The following is a 23,641-nucleotide window of genomic DNA, read 5'->3' on the forward strand; positions in this document are numbered from 1 at the left end:
AAGATTAAGTTACAATTGGGGAAAGTCAGGTAGTGGGGCTTTTTGGTTACATTGAAGCGCCCTCCCCTGACCGCTTCATCCCACAATTCCAGCACTAGGAACTCACTGCCAATTAAAATCAATCAGGCAGGCATCTTCACCTTATCCCTTTCAGCACCTACTTCAAACATTTTTTGTTTTGGCCAGCCTATCCAGACATGCAGAATATAACATGTGTTTAATCTCTTTTTAGCTACTGTTGTTTTTAGTCAACTTTTCCATATTTTAAATACCTGCTTTTATTGATAATGTACGCGACGACACCAGCACGGATACTACTGGCCCAGAGATGGAAAGAAGACAAAGTTCTGACCAGAGACGAATGGCTGATGAAGATGATGGACTATGCCGAAATGGCGAAATTGACTGGGAAAATAAGTAATTAGGAAGAGAAGAATTTTAAGAAGGAATAGGAAAAATTGATAATGTATATAAGAGAACACTGTAAACAACTAAAAACTTTGGCAGGATTTGAGTAATGCTTGCAATGTATGAAAACCTGTGGTAAAAATGAATTATTTTTCTTTTAAAAAATAGAGAAAATAAGGGAAGCAGCTGGGGTGGGGAGATTGATAATGGTAACTATGGAAGGGCAGAGGGGAGTCAAAGGATTCGGGGAATCCTAAATGATGAGGTGGATGTTTTGTTTGAATTACAAAAATATGTTCTGTAAAACTATATATATATATATATATATATATATATATATATATATATATATATATATATATATAAAGAAAACCTCAAAGCTGTTTACAGAAATATGAAAGAAAACATTTTCTCTCTCTCTCTCTATATATATATATATACACTGTATATATATATAATGTTTTTTTATATATATTTCTGTAAACAGCTTTGAGGTTTTCTTTCCATCAAGCAAACTTAAATAAATGAATAAATACAGCATGCCCAAAACAGAGATGCACTCGTGGGGAAAAGTGATATTGGTTGATTTTCATTTTTTTCTGGTTAATAACTTTTATTGTTTCCTGTAGAAAAGTTACAAGTTCATTTCACAGATACCGGTACTAACATGATCAATGCAAACCAGCCACTCTAAACGCTCCTTGCTCCTACAAAACTGTAACACTCTTGATCCTGATACCTTATAAATTGAATTTCTGCCTGTCACATAATCTGTACCGGGGTACTTGTCAATGTAAGGCTGCAGCCATTATTTCAATTGCTGTTAATTGTCATTAAGAGTCAAGCAGGAGTAGGGCCAGCTCAAGATATTTTGCTGCCTGAGGTACAAGACAAGATGGCACTTTCTCCCAAGGCACATGCAGAAGCCAGTTGCAGTATTGTTGCAAGCTGGACTGTGCACACATTACCACTTATTCTAGCTCCCTTGTGAAACTTCTTCAGCATTTTAGTACAAATTTCTCCTAATACCTGTAAACACATTTGTTTGGCAAGCAATTCCTCCTAATAATGTGCATTTTTGTGTTTTCATTAATATATTCATTTTATGTATATCTTATGCATTTTTGTAAATACTATTTGGTTGGAGAACAACATAACAAAATTTAGATAAGTGTGGATTTTGCTGTGGATTTTGGAAAGTGTGAATTTGATAAATTAGGCTTTAAATGTGAGCTGAACTTCTTCCCCATCCCTAGCTCCCACCTCTGGTGTTTGAAGCAGAGTATGGGGGTGAGCTCCCGTTGCTTGGTCCCTGCTCCTGCTAACCTAGCAGTTCGAAAGCACGTCAAAGTGCAAGTAGATAAATAGGTACCGCTCCAGCGGGAAGGTAAATGGCATTTCCGTGCACTGCTCTGGTTCACCAGAAGCTGCTTTGTCATGCTGGCCACATGACCTGGAAGCTGTACGCCAGCTCCCTCGGCCAATAAAGCGAGATGAGTGCCACAACCCCAGAGTCGGTCATGACTGAACCTAATGGTCAGGGATCCCTTTACCTTTACCAGTGACGTTAGCCATAGTCCACTGGTATCCTTCAGCTTCTTGAGAAACACTCCTGTGTTATTTGCTTCCCCTCAAACCAGTTTCCATCCAATTAGAAAACGGAAGCCACGATGAGGCTGAAGAGTGTGGGTGGTATTCAACTAAGTCCTACTCAAAGTAGACCCACTGAAATTAATGAACCCAAGTTAGTCATGTCCATTGATCTCAATGGAACTACTCTGAGTAGTAGGACTAGCACTGAATACCAGGATATCAGGTAGGAGATGTTCCCATGTCTATCTGGAGGTGCCAGGGAATCAGGGGTTGAACCTGGGTCTTGCTACATGCAAAACATGGAATGGTTGGCACCCATCTGTCTTGGGAGACAATGGAGGAGTGTGCCTTTGCAGGTGAGGTCAAGCAGTGGGACAGTTGCAGCGCCTGATGTGACTGTAGAAACCAATGCAGGAGAGAGATGTTTTGCTGCAGCTGGGGCAGATAAAGGCATCTGGTTGTGCTGCTACAGATACACCCAGGGGTGTAGCTTCCTACGCCCCTGGATACACTCTGGCAAATCTTTCCATGCTCCTCATGGTGGTCATGTGCTCTACTACTGAACCACAGCCCTGTGGAACTTCCACCAGCCTCATCTGCTACTGAATACCATTTACTGGGAACCACAGGTGGGCAGAATGAAAGGTAACTAACTGTTTTGAGATTTCCAGTTGGTCTTAATAAAGATAATGGGCAACTGCTGCTCTTGGAGTCCGTTTCATGAGGGACCTTTCTCTTGCCTCTTCCCCCAGTTCAGTACAAGCATGAGATTTCTCTAACTGCTTTGGGGAGGAAAACTCAGGCAGAAATCTTATCTGTGTCTGCTTCTGCAGAGATGTAGTTAAACATCTGCAGTGTTTCCATTCAATGATCGTTATGAGGAGCATCTGGAACACCCCCCCCCAAAGAAAGCACTTTTTTCAAAGCACAGTTGAGGAGAGGGAGGATACCAATAATTCTCTAAGTGAGTAGCAGCAAATAATAAAAATAACATAAAAAACAAAGCTGGACAGTTGTTTTGGACCTTGGGTGACGGTTGATGGAGACCTCAAATGAAAAGCAGGAAGATGAAACTTTCTGTTGACAGCTGCAATGAGAAGACCTCGAAATGGCACAAAAACAATCACCAGGGAAGCCTTGGTGGGATAGGAAGAGGTTCAGCTGCTGAGAGATAATATAAGGAGCTGAGTGGGTGAAAGGAAGGCCTGTGGGCAGCTGAGGAGGAGCTGTGAGGTTGCAAGAAGCTGGCTAAAGCGAGTAAGAGACTGAGAAGCGAAGTTGTGGATGCAGCCTGGTCCCCTTTATCCATCTCTAGTCAAAGGGGCCTAGTTCCAAGTAAGTAAGCAATGGCTTGTACACTTAAAAGCTTTGGCAAGGGATGTGTTGTATTATCATTGTTTTAAAATAAAAAAATTCCTTCAGTAGCACCTTAAAGACGAACTAAGTTTTTATTTTGGTATGAGCTTTCGTGTGCATGCACACTTCTGCATGCACACGAAAGCTCATACCAAAATAAAAACTTAGTTGGTCTTTAAGGTGCTACTGAAGGAATTTTTTTATTTTACTTCGATCCAGACCAACACGGCTACCTACCTGTAACCCACTATCATTGTTTTGTCATTTTAGGCTGAATGCACAGAGCTCTAACTAGTTTTGGCAGTAACCTAAGTGCTCCCTTTGGGGAAAAAGTCCTAATTCTCTTTTCTTTTAAGCTGCAATGTTAGACGGCAATGTTATATAATTATATGTTAGAGTTGCCATATTTCAAAATGTGAGTTTGTTGAGTTTTGTTTTTGTTTTTTTGGAAGTTGTTGACTTCTAACATGGGTTGCCATACGTCCAGATTTTCCCAGACATTTCAGTGATTTCCACCTGGACAGTGCTTCTGACTGCCTTATTCTGGCTATGTCTGGGAAATTCCAGACATATGACAACCCTAATTACCGGTATGTATTCCCAAGCAATGAGCAGTCAAAAGGCTTGGTAAATGTCTTTGAGATGCTGGTGTTTAAATGGTGATACTGATAGCTAATTTGTTTTGCTTTCCCCCCAAAGTATGCTGGGGTGATACAATTTTGGAGACTGAACATTCTAAATGTAGAATATAATTGTTCCCATGTCTGCTTGCAAAAAAAAATTATGTCAGGGATTCTATGCCTTAACAGGTGCCTGAAACACATTTTAGTTGTGAAAGTCAGATCCACCCAACATTTGTCTGTGAGATGCTGCTCTTAAAGGCATAGGTATCTTAGCTGCAAAAAAAGTTGGCAATCCTAAGCTAGAATCTCAAGTTCTCTAAAAATGCTATTTTTTGCAAACAATTGGGTAAAGGTTCCATTCACTGCTAGGCAAAACAGTCGTCGCCCCCCCCCCCCCCCGCTTTATAATATGAAGGAGACTATGAAAGTTTAACTGTTTGGTTAATCATTTATTTTTTAAAAAATAATTGTAGAACCAGTTCTGTGAATTGTTGTATTATTTACCTGTACTACAATTCTTTCGTGCTACCATCCATCCCTCAATGCCATTTTGGTTTTCTGATCTAAAAAAGAAATATTCTGGTACCTGTGTGGCACCTTCTCCAACTCCATAGCCCCTCATTATTGGAGAGCTCCTCCATTGCTTCCCACTCCCCACCTCTTAATATTTCCCAGAGGTTCCCAAACTGTCTCCCCCTAGCTTCATTCAGGTGATCTGCCTGGTGTCTGTGGATTTGTGGTTGGAGATGGGAGACGGCAAATTCATCGCATATTCATTTTTTTAAATAGTATTTTAATGTGCCTCCTTTATTCCTTATATATTATTATAAATTCTACTGAATGCAATAAAATGCAATGTACGAGAAATAGAAGCACCGACAAAGTGCCATTGAAATCATACAGCACGTAGCACTGCACATCACAATTGCTACAACAGGCTGCTGCAGTTTGCTGGTGGGTAGATTCGGGGGGGGGCATGTACACATTGTCGCAAAAACAGGAGAGGTGTCATCAGAAATGAGGACAAAAGGGGACATAGAATTCCACAATGTTTTCAAATTTAGAAAGATTTACTCTGTTTTAAATAGAAATGCATATATCTCACCATAGAGGGGAAGACTCTGCCTGCCTGACCTGTGCACCTGCTGGGGTCCTGAATGCTCACAGCTGGCTGGCTACTTCAAGGCCCCTCCTCTCCATCCATACTGTCCTCCTTAGGATTCTTTATTTTTAAACCAGACTTTCTACCACACTGAACAGCCCTTCCATCTTCAACTTCAAGTTCTCCAGACCTTGTTGGACTGCAATCTTCATCCCTGGTCATTGGCTAACTTGAAAATTAGCCAATGGTTTTTTAAATCCTTCTGCTCACACCTGTTCAGCTTGATAACAACCAACCTTAAAAATGCAACAAGCCCCATCAAGGTGTAGGATTTCATGGTTTAACTCTGCACTGCGTGAACAAGCCCTTTCTTTTATCTGTCCTGAATCTCCCAACATTCAGCTTCGTCGGTGTACCTGAGTTCCAGTGCTATAAGAGAGGGAGATAAGCATTGCTCTGTCCACTTTCTCAATGCTATGCATAATTTTGCACCCTTCTATCATGTTGCCTCTTCCTCACCTTTACTCTAAACTAAAAAGTCCCATTTGTTGCAGCCTTTCTTTTTTTCTTTTTTTAATATTTAAAAATATACTTTATTAATCTTTAAAATGTTTACAAAATCATTAAATCATATAAATCATATATATCAAATCCACTCATTCAACATAAAGATTAAATAAATCATATAAATCATATAAATCATAAATGTTTCAAATCCAGTCATCCAACATAATATAAGTACAAAATCATAATAATTGGCTTACATAGAGAAAAATGAAATGAAAAATGATTGAAAGATATAAAAGGGAAATTTTGAAAATATATGTAAATAATAGGAAAATATATGTAAATATATTCACATATATGTAAATAACAGCTGAGGTAAAGCGAGGCAAAAGAAATTATGCAAAGGAAAGCGGTATCCAAAATAACAGGAAGTACCTTAGATTTTATCATTTGTGTTTTTCTTTTTCTTTATTCCCTTCCCCCCCTTTTCCTCCCTCCCTTCCCCCCCTGCCTCCCCGCCCTCTACCCCCTTCCTTCTCCCCACTTTTTTTCCTTTTCTTTCTTTTTTTCTTTTTTCTTTTATCATTATGAATGTTAATTTATGATTTATATATGTTCAACACAGAATAGGTTGTTTGAAGTAATTGATATGTCCTTCAGATTATCCTGTTTGGGTGTTCCTTTCTATTTCAATTCCAGTCATTCGACTAAATGATGCTTTTTTTTATCATACTTTCATAATTTGCTTATAATTTGCTTATTTGTTTATTTGTTTATTTACTCATATTTCTGGATTATTCATCAGTTTATGATTTATGTAACTTTTTTAAAGAATGAAATAAAGTTTTTTTTAAAAGAAAAACGAAAAAAATGAAAAATGAAAAAAAAACAATTAAAAAAGCAAAAACAAAAATAGAAAAAACAGAAGCAAAAAATTTCTTCCTACTATTTACAGCATGCTTCCCTTCTCCTAGTCACTTTTCCTGCTATATCTCTGTTCCTTTATTTATATTCTTTTCTATTGACTGTACATCCCTCCTCTCCTTTTATATCTTCATTCTAAACCCGTTACTAAATTACTTTCTATGTTTTCTTTTTCCAGATAATCTTGTACATACTTCCATTCTTCTATTATTTTACGCCTAGGTACATTTATTACTATTGCCGTTAGTTTCACCATTTTAAAGTAGTTAGTTTTGCCATTTTTAAATAGATATCCCAAATGACAGAATTAACATTTTATTATATGCCTGTGCGGCAGCAAGGATATTAATCGCTTCAAATTGGAAGGAAGAAAAGATACCAACAGCCCAAGAATGGCAGGAGAAACTGGTAGAATAAATAAATAATACTTGTTGCAGCCTTTCTTCATAGGGGAGTTGCTCCATTTCGTTTGCCCTTTCCTGACTACTACTACTACTAATTTTATTATTTAAAGCCTGCCCATCTGGCTGGGTTTCCCTAGCCACTCTGGGCTGTGGCGGAGCAAGGCGACCAGGCACTTGGGGTGGTGCGCCTGCCCTGCGCCCAGGGGCATGGCCAGCAGCACACCGGGGCACACCGGGGCCTCTGAGGAGTCTGCCTGCCTCCTCCCACTCAGCCGCCCTACCGCTGAGGGTTAGGCAATGGGTGGACCGTTTGGGGTACTGCAGAGCCTGCAGGTGCCCAAGCCACCATGTCATTCCTCGGAGAGACGCATGGCTCGGGCGCGCTGCAGGCCCCGCGGTGAGTGCTGCCCAACATTTGTCACTCCCCCTCAGTGGGGCACTCTACCGCACCCCCTTGCTGTGCCCCTGACTCTGGGCGGCTCCCAACAGAACACTAAAAACAGAATAAAACTTCAAACATTAAAAAACTTCCCTAAACAGGGCTGCCTTCTGAACCTTTCACAACTCCACAATATCCATTTTGAGGTGAGACGTCCAGAACCGCACGAAATATTCCAAATGCAGTTGCACCATAGATTTGCACAATGGCAGTACTGTATGATACTGGCAGTTTTATTTTCAATTCATGTTCTAATGATTTCTAGCATGGGATTTGCTTCCCCCCCCCCAAGGTCACTGCACACTGGGTTGACATATTCGCAATATTGCCTATGACCCCAAGGTCTCTCTCTCTCTCTGCCCCCTCAGAAAGTGGCCATGAAGTGCTTGTTGCTCCTAGTTCTGGTCCTCCTCCTTCCTGCTACTGAGACAACTTATCACAGTAAGTTTCCTGATGGCCTTCCTGGAAAACAAAGAGGCTGCTGGAACATCATTAGTTTGTGGGAGAGGAGGGGTTATTCTTTTGATTTTGCTGCAACTATTTATTTTGGGCTTTTATCCTCTATTTTTATCTTTTGTGAACTGTCCCAAGATCTTTGGATGACGGGCAGTATATAAATTTCATGAATAATAAAATAAAATAATTTCCATTTTGACCCCCCCCAAATGTTTGCAGTCCTCTTAAGCCAGAAGATCATGGAGTGAAGTAAGGAAATTTGGGGCATACATTAATTTTTTTCCTGCTGTTTTCATGGGGAAACAGAACCAGGCATGTATGGAAAGGGTGAAGGAATAATGACGTTGTCCAATGACATTCGTTGTCACACCACGTCCACTGGGGTGGATGTAGTTTGGTGTGAGATAGTGGTATATTGGTCAAAAGCCACAGTTCTATAACACAGCCCGTCCTGCAATGTGAAAGGGGCATGAGAACACGGGACAAAAACATTGAAATTATAATCGAAAAACCAAATCCAATATTCTCTTTGTCTGAATGCACCCATAATATGTAATTATTATTTATTAATTTATACCCCAACAAAATTTTAAAAATACAATCCCAACTGATCAGACATTAAAAACTTCCCTAAATAGGGCTGCCTTCAGATGTCTTCTAAAAGTTGGATAGTTGTTTATTCCCTTGACATCTGATGGGAGGGAATTCCACAGGGCAGGTGCCTTTACCGAGAAGGCCCTCTGCCTGGTTCCCTGTAACTTCGCTTCTCTCAGGGAGGGAACCGCCAGAAGGTCCTCAGTGCTGAACCTCAGTTTCTGGGCTGAATGACGGGGGTGGAGATGCTCCTTCAGGTATACTGGACGGAGGCCGTTTAGGGCTTTAAATGTCAGCAGCAACACTTTGAATTGTGCTCAGAAATGTACTGGGAGCCAATGTACTGGGAGCCAAGACCTGTGTTATGTGGTCTCAGTGGCCACTCCCAGTCACCAGTCTAGCTGCCGCATTCTGGATTAGTTGTTGTTTCTGGGTCATGTTCAAAGGTAGACTCATGTAGAGCGCATTGCAGTAGTCCAAGCGGGAGATAACCAGAGCATGCACCGCTCTGGCAAGACAGTCCGCAGGCAGGTAGGGTCTCAGCCTGCAGAGCCGTCTTTCCTATTGGGCTTACTGGCACGTTGCGGCAGGGCGCTGGCCTCTCGGGGGCGCCCCAGCGAGTGGGGGAGCTGCGTGGCTTTGCCGGCGGCCTCCGCTTTCCCTGCATGCCTGCCAGCTGCGCCCCGTAAACCATATGGCTGGCGGGCATGCAGCTTGCCTCCCAAGCCTCTGCGGGAGGAGAGCGATCCTCGCAGAGGCTTGGGAAAAGGTTGACAACTCTGGGAAAGGGGGGTGGGCGCCGGAGGGATCTTTGAACCACGGCGCCAGATATGCTTAAGACGGCCCTGTCAGCCTGCGTACCAGATGGAGCTGGTAGACAGCTGCCCTGGTACACAGAATTGACCTGTGCCTCCATGGACAGCTATGAATCCAAAATGACTCCCAGGCTGCACACCTGGTCCTTCAGGGGCACAGTTACCCCATTCAGGACCAGATTTGGGACTGGGCAGCCCATCCAATCGAGGACTGTCCTCTGTAATGTAGGGTACCTGACCTCCCACCCCTCCACTGGCCAACAGAATGATGGCTTTCCTCTGCTGTAGGTCATCTGACGGAGCTTCCCAGTGCAAGAGGAGAAGCTGCCCCACGTCCTCGGAGGAATCTGGGAGAGCCTTGCTTCCCAAACCCATGCTGGAACCAGGGAGACTGCACTGTAGTTGGAAACAATGCCAACTGTACTTGTAAGCCAGGATTCACTGGCTTGCGCTGTAAAGGTAACACAGGTCTGCTGTGCTGTGTTGAAGTGCAAGTATTTCTCTCTCCATCCCCTTGCGTCCCTGGGTGTGGTTGGTCCCAATTATAGAACGGTAGAGTAGGAAGGGACCACCAAAGGTCATCTAGTCCACCCCCCTGCAATGCAGGAATTGCAACTAGAGAATCCCTGACAGGTGGCCACCCAACCTCTGTTTAAAAGCTTCCAGTGAAGGAGAATCCACTGCCTTCTGAGGTAGGCTTTCAAAGATCCTTCCTTTCATAGCACTTTGCCAAAAAAAAAAAAAAAAACCCTGAAGGATCTGCCAAATCACATTTTACATTACAAAGGATTCTGGGGTATTTCTAAAGTAGGGGTGGGACACCTTTTTCAGGCTGAGGGCCACAATCGCTTAAGACCAGCCTTCTGTGGGGCCACATGCCAGTAGTGGGCGGGACCAGAGCTGCAATCGGACAGGGGTCTTTCATGCACCCAAACATTTCCAGCCCACAGATGTGCACATACAGAGCCCTGCTACTAGTTCCCTGCAGAAACAGGACAGCAATTTGGGCTGCATTGGAATTGTCTGTGAGGGAGTGGCGTGCTTAACCTCCCACCCTAGCAATCCTGATAAAACAGAATCTCTCTCTCTCTGTGTGTTTTAGGCCCCATCTGCACTATAAAATCAAAGCACACCATGGTTTCATATTACTTTGAACCACTGTGGCTTCCCCCAAAAGAATTCTGGGAATTGTTTGTTCAGGGTGCTGCTGAGAGTTGTTAGGAGACGCCATATTCCCCTCAGAGAGGTACAATTCCCAGAGTTCCCTGCAAAGAGGGATTTACCATTAAACCACTGAGAATTTTAGCTCTGTGAGGGGAAGAGAGATCTCCGAACAACTACAGTTCCCATGATTCTCTGGGGGAAGCCATTGAGATTAAAGTGGTACGATACTGGTTTTAATGTATCATGTGGATGGGGTCTTAATGGTTCCTCCTTTTGCCAGCACTGGCCATGCCCACTGGCACACACTCACAAGTACCCATCCACCACTGCATGCGCTGCTCCTCAGAGGTAGGGAGGTCCCCCACTTCCTCTTATTGATGGATTTTCTCCCCCAGAAATGGTGGTGAAACTGGAATGCAGGGAGGAGTTCATGAGGATGCTGGTGAGGAAGGAAGCATTTGAAATGCTGAAGATTCCGCTGGCCTCTCTCCATCTGAATAGCCGTACCTGCCTGGTCTCCGAGCAATGGCAAGATGGTGTCAGTTACTTTGGTGCAAAGCTGACTGGGGAGAACCACACCGCCTGTGGCTCCACCGTTCATGTAAGTGCTTTGGAGCAGCTCATAAAGAAGATCCGTGCAAGCGTGCAACTGCTTATTTTTATTTCATATACAATCTGGAGCAATTTCACAAAAATGGACATGCTCACTGCCTTTGATAGCCTTCCTCCTCCTTCTCTTCTTCGTGTTTTCCCCCCTCTTCTTCCTCCTCCCATCCATTACATTACAGAAATTCAATCTTGAAGTTCTTTCTTCTTTGCCGATCACTCGTAGCTGAGTTAAGATTGTCTTCCATAAACACAGTTTTAACAATGGGTCTGTAAGTGACTGGAGGCCAATTCTGGATCCACAGTGGGGACATTGGTTTCCAGGCAGGAGTTGATCACTGTGTGGATTTGCCAAGCGTGCCTTCCTCTTAGCACGTTTCTCCCTTGCGTCCTGAGATCAAGTGTCTTCAAAGCCCATGACACCTTTGGTAAAGGCTGTTCTCCAACTGGAGCACTCGCAGGCCAGTGTTTCCCAGTTGTCAGTGTTTATACTACATTTTTTAAGATTTGCCTTGAGACTGTCTTTAAATCTCTTTTGTTGACCACCAGCATTACGCTTTCCATTTTTAAGTTCGGAATAAGTACCGTGGGCAGATTTTATACTGTTGCCCTCTTTATTCACGTGTGGTTTTGAACCCCCTAATTCAGTTTCTGGTCCATTTTCAGATCAATGAGACTCATGTGTCCTACACCAATGTGATTGAGTCTGGCAGTGACAATGATCAGAGTGTCATCACCAGGAGCGTCCGGACCAGCTTGCACTTCTCCTGCATCTATGCCTCCAAGCAGCTGATTGGCCTGAACTACGTGCTCAGGCCTGTGGACAAGTAGGTTGTTGTTGCTGCTGTTGTCGGGACTCTGCCCAGGGGCTTCCTTCTGATGGCCACAGCCTTTGGCCTGCTCCCCCACCCTTGCTCCATTGTGGCATGTGCTGCAGGGCTGGCCAAGAGGGATGGGGGAGAACTTTGGTTCAGTTTAAAGGCAAACCCGACTAATTTACACTTCCTGAAACAAGATGCAAACCAAAACACAGCCGTCCCCCAAAATTCACACTTCTCCGAATTTTGCAATGCAGTTCTCCAGCCGAGAATTGTGTGCAAAAATGCGCATAGAAATGGAAAGCGAAAATATGAAACAAAAATACAGAATGAGAAAATGTTTTGAAAACAATCTGTATACGAGGCACAATTCCATACGTGTATATTAGAAAATCGTACTAAAATGCCGTGAATTTCCATGAGGATATTTCAAATCCTGCTGGAAGTGAATTGGATCTTAATGCCTGAGGGGGTCTGTAGGGAAGGAGGGGGTCTTTCAAGTATTTGGGACCTGAGTTGTCTAGGGCTTTAAACACCGGTGTTGAATTGGGCCTGGAAACCAGTGTACCAGGTTATATGAGTTCTAAATGGAACCCCACCTGTAATCTGGCCACTGAACTTTGGACTAGTTGAAGTTTCCAAGCAGTCATCAAGGGCAGCCCCACATGGAGATTATTGTGACAATCTGGTCTGGAAGTGGGCCAATTAAATGGACCAATAGTCTGATTTGGTACTTCTGAAAATGGGTTCTCCTTAGGTATGCTGGAATCTCCGTCTTCTCATTTTGTCTTCACTTCTTCTGGCATTCATCACCTGAGTTTGCTATTAGAGATACTTATTTAACTTCCTTGTATCTTGTCCTGGGACTCCAGAATTGGGTGGAGAAAGGTGGTGATTGTGGGAGAACGGATAGGCGTGGGCAGGTGGGCTAGGTTTGTCCATGTGAATCCCTGACTGACTCTGGCGGGGTTTGTGTGTGTGGCTGCCTCTTTTCCTAGGATTGTCCAGTTTGCCGTCAAGGAAGGGGACTTCAAAGTCATCATGGAGCTGTATGAAAACGCCAGCTATGTGCGTGCCTATCCCGAGTTACCACGGATGCTCCACATAACAGACATGCTCTACGTCCTCCTGCAAATAGAAGGGCGGGATCAGGCAAAGTACTTCTTCCTTGGCATAGAGGATTGCTGGGGCACTCCGACAGCTGACCCACTAGACAGGACAAACCACTTCCTGATCATGAAGGGGTGAGAGTCTGGCATGGGATTTGTTGCGGGGTTTGCTCCTGTATATCTGATTTCCCCAACTTGCTTTACAAGTAAACTCCACACACACACACACACACACACACACACACCCAAAATTATTTATTTATAAAAAATATTTTTTCATACCTCTATACAGTATCATAAACAAGAATATCAAAATGGTTTACAGCAATGAAACCATAAAACCATACAATAAAAAAATTAATAAAAGCAGGCACCAGTTCACCATTGGGGAAAGATGTATTCTAAATTGTATTGGGGGGGGGGAATGTTTCCGGCAGCCATTTAAAAGCTGGCAAAGAAAGCACCTACTGAATCTCCATTGGCAGAGAGTTCCACTGGACTGAGCCGATGACCCTGGAGGCTCGGTTTCTCATGGTTGTCAAATGAGCCTTGCCAATGCAGAGTATGACCAACGATGCTCCTAAAGCTGCCTGTGGGGTGAAAGGCACTTTGCACATTATCAAATGCACTCTTCTTTTTTTTAATAAAAATTCATTCCAGGACTGAATGCTTACAGCCTGGGTTAAGTTGGGGGCCTGAACATTTAAGCTTGAGCTTGGTCTCTTCCAGGTGCCCGCATGACAAGACGTTGACTTTCCTCAATGCCGTTGGTAACAGCACTGTGGCAAAGTTTAGCTTTCAGATGTTCCAGTTCAAAAACTTCCAGGAGGTGTACCTGCATTGCCAAGTGCGCCTTTGTGTACCGGAGAACAAAGAGCCCTGTGCCAAGGTAATCTCTCTCTCTGTGTCTTTAAGATATTAGGCACTCTTTCACATCTCTGTAAGGTGTAAGCCACAATTGTGGTGCTACTGGACTCACATGTACCCTCAGAGACATTTCCTGATGCCCGCAGAGTCCCATTGACCTTCCCCTCCCTTGTGCTGAAAAAATATCCTCCTTAGTCAATGGAAGGCTCCCCCCCCTGCCACCAGTGAAATCGTTTTATAATGAGTGCCTCTGTTTTATAATGATGCGTATGTCTGTTTATGTGTGTGTAAAGGTAAAGGGGACCCAGGTGGCGCTGTGGTTAAGCCACTGAGCCTAGGGCTTGCTGATCAGAAGGTCGGCGGTTCGAATCCCTGTGACGGGGTGAGCTCCCGTTGCTTGGTCCCAGCTCCTGCCAACCTAGCAGTTCGAAAGCACGTAAAAATGCAAGTAGATAAATAGGAACCGCTACAGCAGGAAGGTAAACGGCGTTTTCATGTGCTGCTCTGGTTTGCCAGAAGCGGCTTTGTCATGCTGGCCACACGACCTGAAAGCTATACGCTGGCTCCCTCGGCCAATAATGCGAGATGAGCGCGCAACCCCAGAGTCGGTCACGACTGGACCTAATGGTCAGGGGTCCCTTTACCTTTACCTAGTTGGATCCAGTCCTATATCTGGGTACTTCAGAGTGCAGGTGGGGCCTTGCATGATTTAATGCTTCACACGCACACAAAGCTAGGTTGGTGGGGGAAGGCTAGGCCAGATTTTCAGATTTTCCGGTTCAGACACACCTGCTGTTTGTGGAAACCTGACCAGATGGGCAGGGTATAGATAAATTATTATTATTTATTGCTACTGGTGTACTAAACTTGAGACACTGTAATTTAAAAATAGAACTGTGTAATCTGCTACACTGCTGCTATGCCCGGTATATAAAAGTAAAGGTCCAGTCACGGACAACTCTGGGGTTGCGGCGCTCATCTCGCTTTACTGGCCGAGGCAGCCAGCGTTTGTCCGCAGACAGTTTTTCTGGGCATGTGGCCAGCACTTCTGGCAAACCAGAGCAACACATGGAAACACCGTTTACTTTCCCGCTGGAGTGGTACCTATTTATCTACTTGCACTTTGACATGCTTTCAAACTGCTAGGTTGGCAGGAGCTCACCCCATCGCGGGGATTTGAACCGCCAACCTTGTGATCGGCAAGCCCTAGGCTCTGTAGTTTAACCCACATCGCCACCCGCAGTACAGCAAGCAAGTAATAATCCTGCATTGCAGGGGTTGTGGTCTGACTCCACAATTTTGATAACGGGAACTAGTTGGGCCATAATTTTTAAGATACAGCACAACAAACAACTGTTTCTGGGAGGGGGGGGGAAATAAATTGTAATGATCATTTCTGATATATTTTCATGCTTGTCAACTGCTTTGTGAGACTAATGATCTGAAAAATGGCAATTAAGCGAAAATAAAAATTTAATAAACATTTAAACGTACTTTGGCTGCAGGTATGCCGTACATTTAAAGCACCCACTCCTCCCAAGATTCCTGGAAACTTTAATTTACCCCCTCATAGAGCTAGAATTCTTAGCATCCTTGGCAAACTAAAGCTCCCAGGATTCTTGCGGCAGGGAAGTCTTGTGCTTTAAATGTGTGATGTGTACATAGTATTTCTTTCAACCTTTTTTTAAAAAAATAAAAAAATCTGCACAGTCATTTGTAATACAGATTAATGCATAAACAGGGCACAACAGAGTAATGATTGAGCATGTGAAAATGACACAGAGCAGAGCTTGGCTGATCTGTCTACTGTTGGAAACTGATAGTTGGACTACAGGAACCCATGCCCTGATCCAGCACATTTTTTTTAGATTCTTCCCTTTCCCAAGACTTGTTGCAAAAGATCAAATGAGATGCTTGTGTATTGTATCCTTCCTTGTGGCTCTTGGGAGGGAAGAGGAGATCTGTCTTAATTTATTTAAATGGTCTTTGAAAGCCAAAGCTTGATGGGCTTGCAGAGATGGCTAATTATGTGGCTGTAATGATTGTGTTCTATAAGATGGTGCATCTTTGTACACATTCATCAATGGACTCGTCCCCTTTTTCTTCTTGATCTTGACTGCAGCAATGTCCCAGCAAGCAAAGAAGCAAGAGGGAGCTGGTTGATGACTACCGGAAGATCATATCCTATGGTCCCATCCGTTTCCTGGCCTCATCACCCTTGGAAGTGCGGGATGCTGAAGACCAACAGCTCATCTGGAGTACGTACCTATTTTCCTGGATCAGGTCATGAATGGCCCAGACCAGCATTTCCCAACCTGGTGCCCTCCAGATACTTTGGACCACAGTTCCACTCACTCCTAGCTGGCATAGTCAATGGTCAGGGGTGATGGGAAGTTGTAGTCTGAAACATGGAAGGCATCGCCAGTTTGGAGAAGGTTGATCTGGGCCACTGGTGTTCAGCCTTGGGCCCCTGCTGGACTCCATTCCCATCATCATCCCCAGCCACTCTTGGTCATTCTCTCTTGCCGCAGCCCCCATCCTCAGCCTGACTCTCTCTTTCCTCCCCTCAGGAATGCAGTTGTGGATTCCTGGTGCAGTGGTTTCAGCAAGTATTGCTGTTGCCATCATCTTGATTGCTGTTGCAAAAGCCATGAAGAAATGAGCAAGTTGTAAAAACAAACAGCAGCAGCAGAATTCCAAATAAATGCAAATAAATGTCTCACTCACCAGCTTGCTTTACTCTGCGAGTCAATTTAGAGGCGAGAGATAGGATGTATGATGGAACTGTTCTGTTCTCAGCTCTGTTGTCCCATTTCACACACAAAGTAAGCAGTGAAGGAACTTATTCGGGTTGTGGTACTACTGTGGGACTATCTCCTTGGTGGCAGGAGGCTGCAGGGACAAGAAGGGAGCTTCAGGGACCCAGATGCCTTCTAGCCAACATAGCAAGAGAGGCTGGTCCAACTGGGTTGCGGTGAAAGGTAATGAGACATTCCTAGCTTAAGGTTAAACGAGACAACCCTAGTTTGAATCAATCAGCATCGTCTTTTGGCCAGTTCACTATGTAGATAAGCTACTCCCAGGTATTTTGTGATTTTTTACCATCATATTTATTTATTTGATTCATGTATATGCTACCCTCCATCCAATGAGTATCAACCTGGGTCCCCATACGTTGTTGGGACTATGGCTCTCAGCCTTCCTGACCATTGGTGATGCTGGCAGGGGCTGATGGGTGTTGTAATCCAACAAGTAAGGGCTGCATAGGCCCTGCAGTATTGTGTTGTAATGTGCCCCTTGCACGCCTCTGCAAGTGGAAGCAGATCTCACAAACACACCCAACCTTTGCACATTGCAGCCTGGCTTATGCGCTGTAACAGTGGCATTGGAGCCTGTCCTTTGATCCTGGCACATTGCTCCATTAATGTCTGAAAGGGGAGCGGGGCAAATACAGGTGGCGGGGGAAGCCGTCAAGTTGCCAATTTTCTCCCCATCATTTGCTATGCATGTGCAGTGCTGCAGCAACACAAGGTTAGAGCACAGGTGTGACTCCTGGAGCAACATGGCAGCCCGAGAATTGAGCTTGAGCTCATCCGCTGCTGGAATCTGTGCTGAAAGAGGCCAAAGGGCACTGGCGGAGGAAGAGGGGGTGGGGGGGAGTGCACCGTCCCTGGCAGTGTGATCCTGGTGGGGTGCCATTGTGGCTGCCCTCCTGGCTGCGCTGGGCGCCATGCCCCTGCATGCGGAGCGCCACGCCCCCAGGATGCACGCCAGGCACGCCCCTGCCTGCTCTCCGCCCCCCCCCCCGGTGCCAGAGCATGAAGCTCCGCCCCTGCCCAAGGGTGGCTCTTGATGCTTCTTAAATCAGGACACAGAGTCTTCCCAATCCAAAGAGTGCTGGTGCGAGTGCTGTTTGGTTGGGACAGTCTACTAAACAGTATGTCCAGTTGTACCATCATTTTGGAGCAGGATTTTCCATGTTCTCCTTAATTAGCTACAGTATTTGTTTTCCCATAATACCTGCTACAATTAACCCACAAATCACTTTACTCCTTCTTTGACACAACTCGCTTTTCACAGTAGGTGGTTAGTGATCATGGTCTTTTGTTCTTTTAGAGAAACTGACACCACAAAATAGTCTTTTGTCAAGGTATTATCCAGGTCGATAGCTTTATTGAATCTCGGCAACCTCTCACACAAGGTGCTAACAGGGGCGATAGCTCCACTTGCCTTCTGCACTGTCGTACAACATGCTGGTCCTGCTTATTTAGGAGTCATTCATTGTACACACATTTTGAATACCCCTTATGAAACTGTATGGACCTGTATGGTTTGCTGGCCCTAATGGCCCCTTTCAGATATTCAGTGCCTTACCAACTTGGTTTGTTTATTGATTTTTTTTCACACACAACAAACAGAACAGTTATTCTTTTTCTTTTTCTTTTTAACAACCAAGCATCCATAGATGTACACCAACCATCTAACTGAACTTAACCTTCTCTAACTGAACACACTAACTGACAAGCTTGCTCTTAAGGGTCTATTCATCTTAAAGATACAGTAGCATGTATCAGCATTGGGGGGGGGGGAGGTGACCATGAAAAAAGGGGCTGTGGAATTGGAGAAAAGGAAGCCTGGGAATGAGGGGGAGGGTCTGTGCGCAAGGAAGAGTTGAGAAAAGTAATGAGAGGGGAATTGAGGGCTGGAAGAGGGCTAAAAAAAGGTGTAGGAGGCATGGAAACGGGGTTGAAGATGAAAGCATGGACATAAAAGAACAGGAGAGGTGGTGCCTTCAAAATTGGGCAGAAGGTGAAAAAGGTGCTTGGTTGCTGGTGCAATGGGCCAGTGCATCTGGATGTTAACCAGAAGGTTGATGGCGGAGCCCACCCAGGGACAGCTGTGGGCAGGATTTGTGCATTTCAGGGAGTTGGACTAGATGACCCTCTGGGTCCCTTCCAACTTACAATTCTATTATTCTAAGGGGGGAGGAAGATACAGTTTACCATGGGGTGGTTTGTGTGCAAGGTGCAGAGTTTCACAAAGTGGGGGGGGGAGGCTAGTGCATGGGGGCACAGAATAGAAAAGTAGCTCCAGAAATAGGGTGGGAAGATCTACAGGGGTCAGCAAACTTTTTCAGCACAGGGCCGGTGCACTGTCCCTCAGACCTTGTGGGGGGCCGGACTATATTTTTTTGGGGGATGAACGAATTCCTATGCCCCACAAATAACCCAGAGATGCATTTTAAATAAAAGGACACGTTCTACTCATGTAAAAACATGCTGATTCCCGGACTGTCCACAGGCCAGATTTAGAAGGTGATTGGGCCACATCCGGCCCCCGGGCCTTAGTTTGGGGAACCCTGATCTAGTGGGTCAATCTGTGAGGGAAATGGCTGGGGGCTGGCAAGTGGTGCGAGCTGGGGCACAGCCCCTAGTTATAAATGGGTCAAAAATATAATTTTTGTATGTTAAAAAACAAAACTGTCCAGCAGGGCAGCTGTATGAGTCTTGCCCCAAGGCTCCTCTTGGCTTTGCTATGTGCTTGCATTTTTCTGGCATAAGTGTGGTTGTAGATTCTAATTCAGGCATCCCCAAACTGCGGCCCTCCAGATGTTTTGGCCTACAACTCCCATGATCCCTAGCTAACGGGACCAGTGGTCGGGGAAGATGGGAATTGTAGTCCAAAACATCTGGAGGGCTGAAGTTTGGGGATGCCTGTTCTAATTTTTCAACAGCATATAAATAATGGTCTAATTCAACTGTTTCATGCTGGAGTCTCCCTTACCAATACATTCAATTCTATTTTCTTAGTAATAATAATAATAATAATAATAATTTATTTATTATAATATTTATATTATTAATATATTATAATATAAACCTGCCCATCTGACTGGGTTTCCCCAGCTGCTCTGGGTGGCTCCCAACAGCATATTAAAAACACGTTAACATATCAAACACTAAAAACTTCCCTAAACGGGGCTGCTTTCAGATATTTTCTAAAAGTCAGATAGTAGTTTATTTTCTTGACATCTGGTGGGAAGGTGTTCCACAGGGAGGGCACCACTACCGAGAAGGCCCTCTGCCTGGTTCCCTGTAACATCACTTCTTGCAGGGAGGGAACCAGCAGAAGACCCTTGGAGGACCTCAGTGTCCGGGCTGAGCAATGGGGGTGAAGATGTTTCTTCAGGTATACTGGGCCGAGGCAATTTAGGGCTTTAAAGGTCAGCACCAACACCTTGATTTGTGCTCGGAAACGTACTGGGACTCAGTTGAGAAGCTGCTCTCTCCCTTTGAAGCTATCAAAATGTATGGCCTACTTTTATAGAAAAGCCTGTTGGGCTACCACATTATATTCTGATAAAAGCAGCCTTCTCCAATCTGGTGGCTTCCAGCTGTTCTGGACTACAACTCCTGGTTGGGGCTGATGGGAGTTGTAGTTCAAAACAACTGGAGGGCACCAGGTTGGGGAAGGCTGGGAGAAAGCAAAAATGAAGGGTGCCCCCCCCCCAATATATTGTAATGTTGGTACTAAAAACAAGTGTGATCATTCTGGAGTCCTGTGATGTAAGTTGATGCCTGCTTTCCCCACCTCCCCTCCTTTATCCTGCCAAATCACAGAATGACTATTATTTTTGGGCAGTACTTTCTGATCCCGGAGAAAATGGCTTTATTGTTCTCTGAATTGTGCCCAGAAGGGAACAGGAAGCCTGCAAGCTGGTGTGAGAGTGCTGCTGGGACTTGCTCTGGGTGGGGCACAGCCAGCAAGGGAACGGCGGCAGGGGGTGCGTGTTGCTGGGCTAGTTCTGCAGCAGCTGGTGTTTTCAAATAGCAGCCCCCAGGGAGGAATGCATCGGAGGGGACCCCACCCTTGAAAGAGTTAGTTAATCCAGGTGAAGTCAAGCAAAGCATCTGCCGCAAAGAATTTCTAACAAATGCATTCTGAATTACAAAAAGCGTTTTATCAGTTTCCCACACTACAGTTAAAAAGGGAGCGAGCTATTGCAGCTATTGTTTCAGGATGGAAATGCCTGTATGGTTGGGCACAGCACAGGGCTGCTGTTCTTATACACACACATAAAGGACTGTCTGTTCGGGGTCTGTCCACACCTTGGCAAAATGTGGATTTTTGCATCCATTTTATTCCGCCTCGTCCATGCAACATTCTCCTTCAGCTGCTGTTATCCCATACTTTCTCCTCCATAAATCTAGACTTTCTCTATGCTCAGGAAAATCCGAAGAGAGTCAGCCCACTCAGCAGTCCTGTGGCCTTGCATTTGTTTTTCCAAAGTGGTTGTTTTCACTCCTTCCAGTTTTCCATGCCTCCTGCTAGGTCCTTTGATCCTATTTGCAAGTCTGGCAGTGAACATGGCCACTTCTGCTTTGTTAGTGAGTTAAAAAATAACAACCTTTGAAACAACTGCAACCTATAGTATTGTTATGAGTTCGGAGGTACCAGACCCCTCTAATGCCTGGATCCAGCAAGTATTAAAATATATGCCCGGCTACTTTCTAGATGAGGCTTCCAAATTAAGAGACTGAAGCTCTGTGTGAGACAACAAACAGACGGGGCTCCTACTTCAGCTTGCAGATACTGAGAAGGACAAATGCCAGAGTCAAATAGAGTTTGGGGGCTGTGTTGTAAACTAGAAGAGGGGTGGAGAGCAATGTTGGATGTCTGTTTGAATCCAAGGTTGTGCCTGTGGGAGAAACAATATCCTTTGGGGATGTTAATGCCGCAAGCACCTCCATCATGGGCTCAGATTGTATTTGTTGTTGTTTAGTTGTTTAGTCGTGTCCGACTCTTTGTGACCCCATGGACCATAGCACGCCAGGCACTCCTGTCTTCCACTGCCTCCCGCAGTTTGGTCAGACTCATGTTCGTAGCTTCGAGAACACTGTCCAGCCATCTGTGTAAATAAACCATATCTCACACCTTGCACCGCTCGGAGATTGGGGTGGCATGCAACAGAATAATTTCCATTGTATTTCTGCAGGGTGTTTTGTTATCCATGCTCTCAATACCTATCCATTTATTTTATTTTTGCCATCACATACCCCAATATGCCTCATAACTGATGGCAGAGCAGGAGAGTGGTCCTTTTTTGTTGGGAAAAGGTGTCACAAAAAGAATTCCCCTTTTTTTAAAAATTACATATATATATAGAAATACTGCATTTAAACAATTTCTGGACGTGGTTTCCTCTTTGCAACAGTTCCCTCGCACGCGCTCAACAGGTACGAGCGCTTTCCATGGAGACAGGGGTTAGAGGCAAGGGTATCCCTGATAAATAGGGGGGAGACAGGCATGGAGGGTTCCAGGTTTTAAAATAGCTTGTATGCCAACCACTCAGCTATGAGCAGTGCAAGGACAAAGTGATTCCTGAAAGTCTGGATTTTCGAAGCAGGTAGGGATGAGGCCTTCGGTTCCACAGGAGGCAAGGCAGGACATCCAAGCAGAATGTGGCCCCCCTCACTGGGTCATATGCTGGTGCTGCTTGGCTGTAGCTTGACACTGCTGGAAGTTGTGCTGTAGAAGTAGGAGGAAGACCTGCGGGACTGGAGGGTTTTTGCCAAGTACCAAAGGAAGATGAGGAACCCTGTGGGGAGAGAAGGAGGAGAGGGGAACATGAAAGGAGAAGTTGGAGGGCATGACAAGGCTTGTCCTCCTGACCTGTGCACCTCCCCTGCGGCAGTGTCAGGGAAGAACACAGCTCAGCAACAGAGCCCACACTCTGCAAGCAAAAGCAGCAGTGGGTGGTGTCCCTAGAGACTGCCGCGTGAGAGGCAGGGAGGCCAGCAAGAGGCGGAGACAACTGGTTGCAAGAGTCCAGACAAGTGAGGGGAACACGAAGGTTAGAAACATAGAATTATGAAGTTGGGAGGGACCCCAAGGTTCAGCTAGCCCAACCCCTTGCAATGCAGGAATCACAACTTCAGCAACACCCAACCTCTGCTTAAAAACCTCAAAGGAAGGATCGTCCACCACCTTCCATGCACGGCAATGGACCAGCCACCAGAGGGCAAAAGGTCCCAGGTGCAAGGTCCAGGTAGGGCTGAGAAAGACTCCATGTTGGAGAGCCCCCAAGAGCCATTGCCAGTCAAGTGTGGAGCAGAGGTGGGCTAAAGGACCGCTTTGCATGCAAAATGCCCCAGGTTCAATCACTGATGGCATCTTCAGGTAGGGCTGAGAGTAAGTCCCTGCCTGAAAACCTGGGCAGCCTCTGTCAGTCAGCGCTGATGATGCTGTGCTAGTTGGAGCAATGCTCTAGGGCTCAGAATGAGGCAGCTTCCTACTAATGTGAACCCTAACAAGGAGGGTAGACTTTAAGAAGCCCTCTGCTTCTTTCGGTGGAGTTGCTTTGGATTGTGTACGGTACACACACACTCTCTCTCTCCTGCAATTTTGTGGTCAAACAAGATCCCACTGAAATGAAGAGGACTTCTTTTCTTTTTTGCAGTGCAAACTGCAAGCGTGGAGGCCCCAATCTGCATCAGGGCTGTAGCAAGGGAGGAAAAGGCTAAAAAAAACTCAAGCCTCCATATTAGGATCTGTCTCCCTGCCCCATGTCAAAAAAACACAAAACTCACAACCCTATTGACTAATGTCACATGTAGTTTGGCCCTTGGGCTGATTCTGAAGATGCTGCCTGGTAATAAACTGCAAGCTGAAGAATGTGACTTCAATGGCGGCCAGGGCCGGATTTAGGTTTGATGAGGCCCTAAGCTACTGAAGGTAATATGTCCAGCTCTCCTTTGTCAACAACAAATTACCGCTGTTTTTTGTGTTGAAGATATGCTATATGGTAATTTATGGACATAATATGTATCTAAAGCCATTTGCACATAACAAAATA

General features: G+C 45.0%; 2 protein-coding genes across 8 annotated transcripts in view; one reads left to right on the forward strand and one right to left on the reverse strand.

Moving 5' to 3' along the window:
* Positions 1-3,203: 3,203 nt before the first annotated feature.
* LOC118086771 (zona pellucida glycoprotein D-like) lies at positions 3,204-16,507 on the forward strand. Its single transcript, XM_088672141.1, has 9 exons — positions 3,204-3,336; positions 7,725-7,797; positions 9,510-9,680; positions 10,781-10,986; positions 11,658-11,818; positions 12,808-13,053; positions 13,648-13,807; positions 15,908-16,043; positions 16,356-16,507. The coding sequence occupies exons 2-9, from the start codon at positions 7,734-7,736 to the stop codon at positions 16,445-16,447; spliced, it is 1,236 nt and encodes a 411-aa protein (XP_088528267.1). The 5' UTR covers positions 3,204-3,336; positions 7,725-7,733; the 3' UTR covers positions 16,448-16,507.
* Positions 16,508-17,938: 1,431 nt separating this feature from the next.
* The window catches only part of ADGRG1 (adhesion G protein-coupled receptor G1), a 48,392-nt gene continuing 42,689 nt past the window's right edge, over positions 17,939-23,641 (reverse strand). For all 7 annotated transcript variants that reach the window (XM_035118583.3, XM_060275893.2, XM_035118580.3 and 4 more), the window contains one exon: positions 17,939-22,384. In XM_035118583.3, the coding sequence (XP_034974474.3) occupies positions 22,266-22,384 (119 nt within the window). In that variant the 3' untranslated portion in view covers positions 17,939-22,265. The remainder of the gene's footprint in view (positions 22,385-23,641) is intronic.

The sequence above is a fragment of the Zootoca vivipara genome, chromosome 6, assembly GCF_965207765.1.
Source record: "Zootoca vivipara chromosome 6, rZooViv2.hap1.1, whole genome shotgun sequence".
NCBI lineage: Eukaryota > Metazoa > Chordata > Lepidosauria > Squamata > Lacertidae > Zootoca > Zootoca vivipara.

What these genes read in the sequence shown, in the direction of transcription:
- LOC118086771 (XM_088672141.1), top strand. Translation starts at nt 7,734, where the DNA reads ATGAAGTGCTTGTTGCTCCTAGTTCTGGTCCTCCTCCTTCCTGCTACT. An exon ending in CACTGGCTTGCGCTGTAAAG is followed by an intron (nt 9,681 to 10,780) that starts GTAACACAGGTC and finishes TTTCTCCCCCAG; the next exon opens with AAATGGTGGTGAAACTGGAA. An exon ending in GTGCTCAGGCCTGTGGACAA is followed by an intron (nt 11,819 to 12,807) that starts GTAGGTTGTTGT and finishes CTCTTTTCCTAG; the next exon opens with GATTGTCCAGTTTGCCGTCA.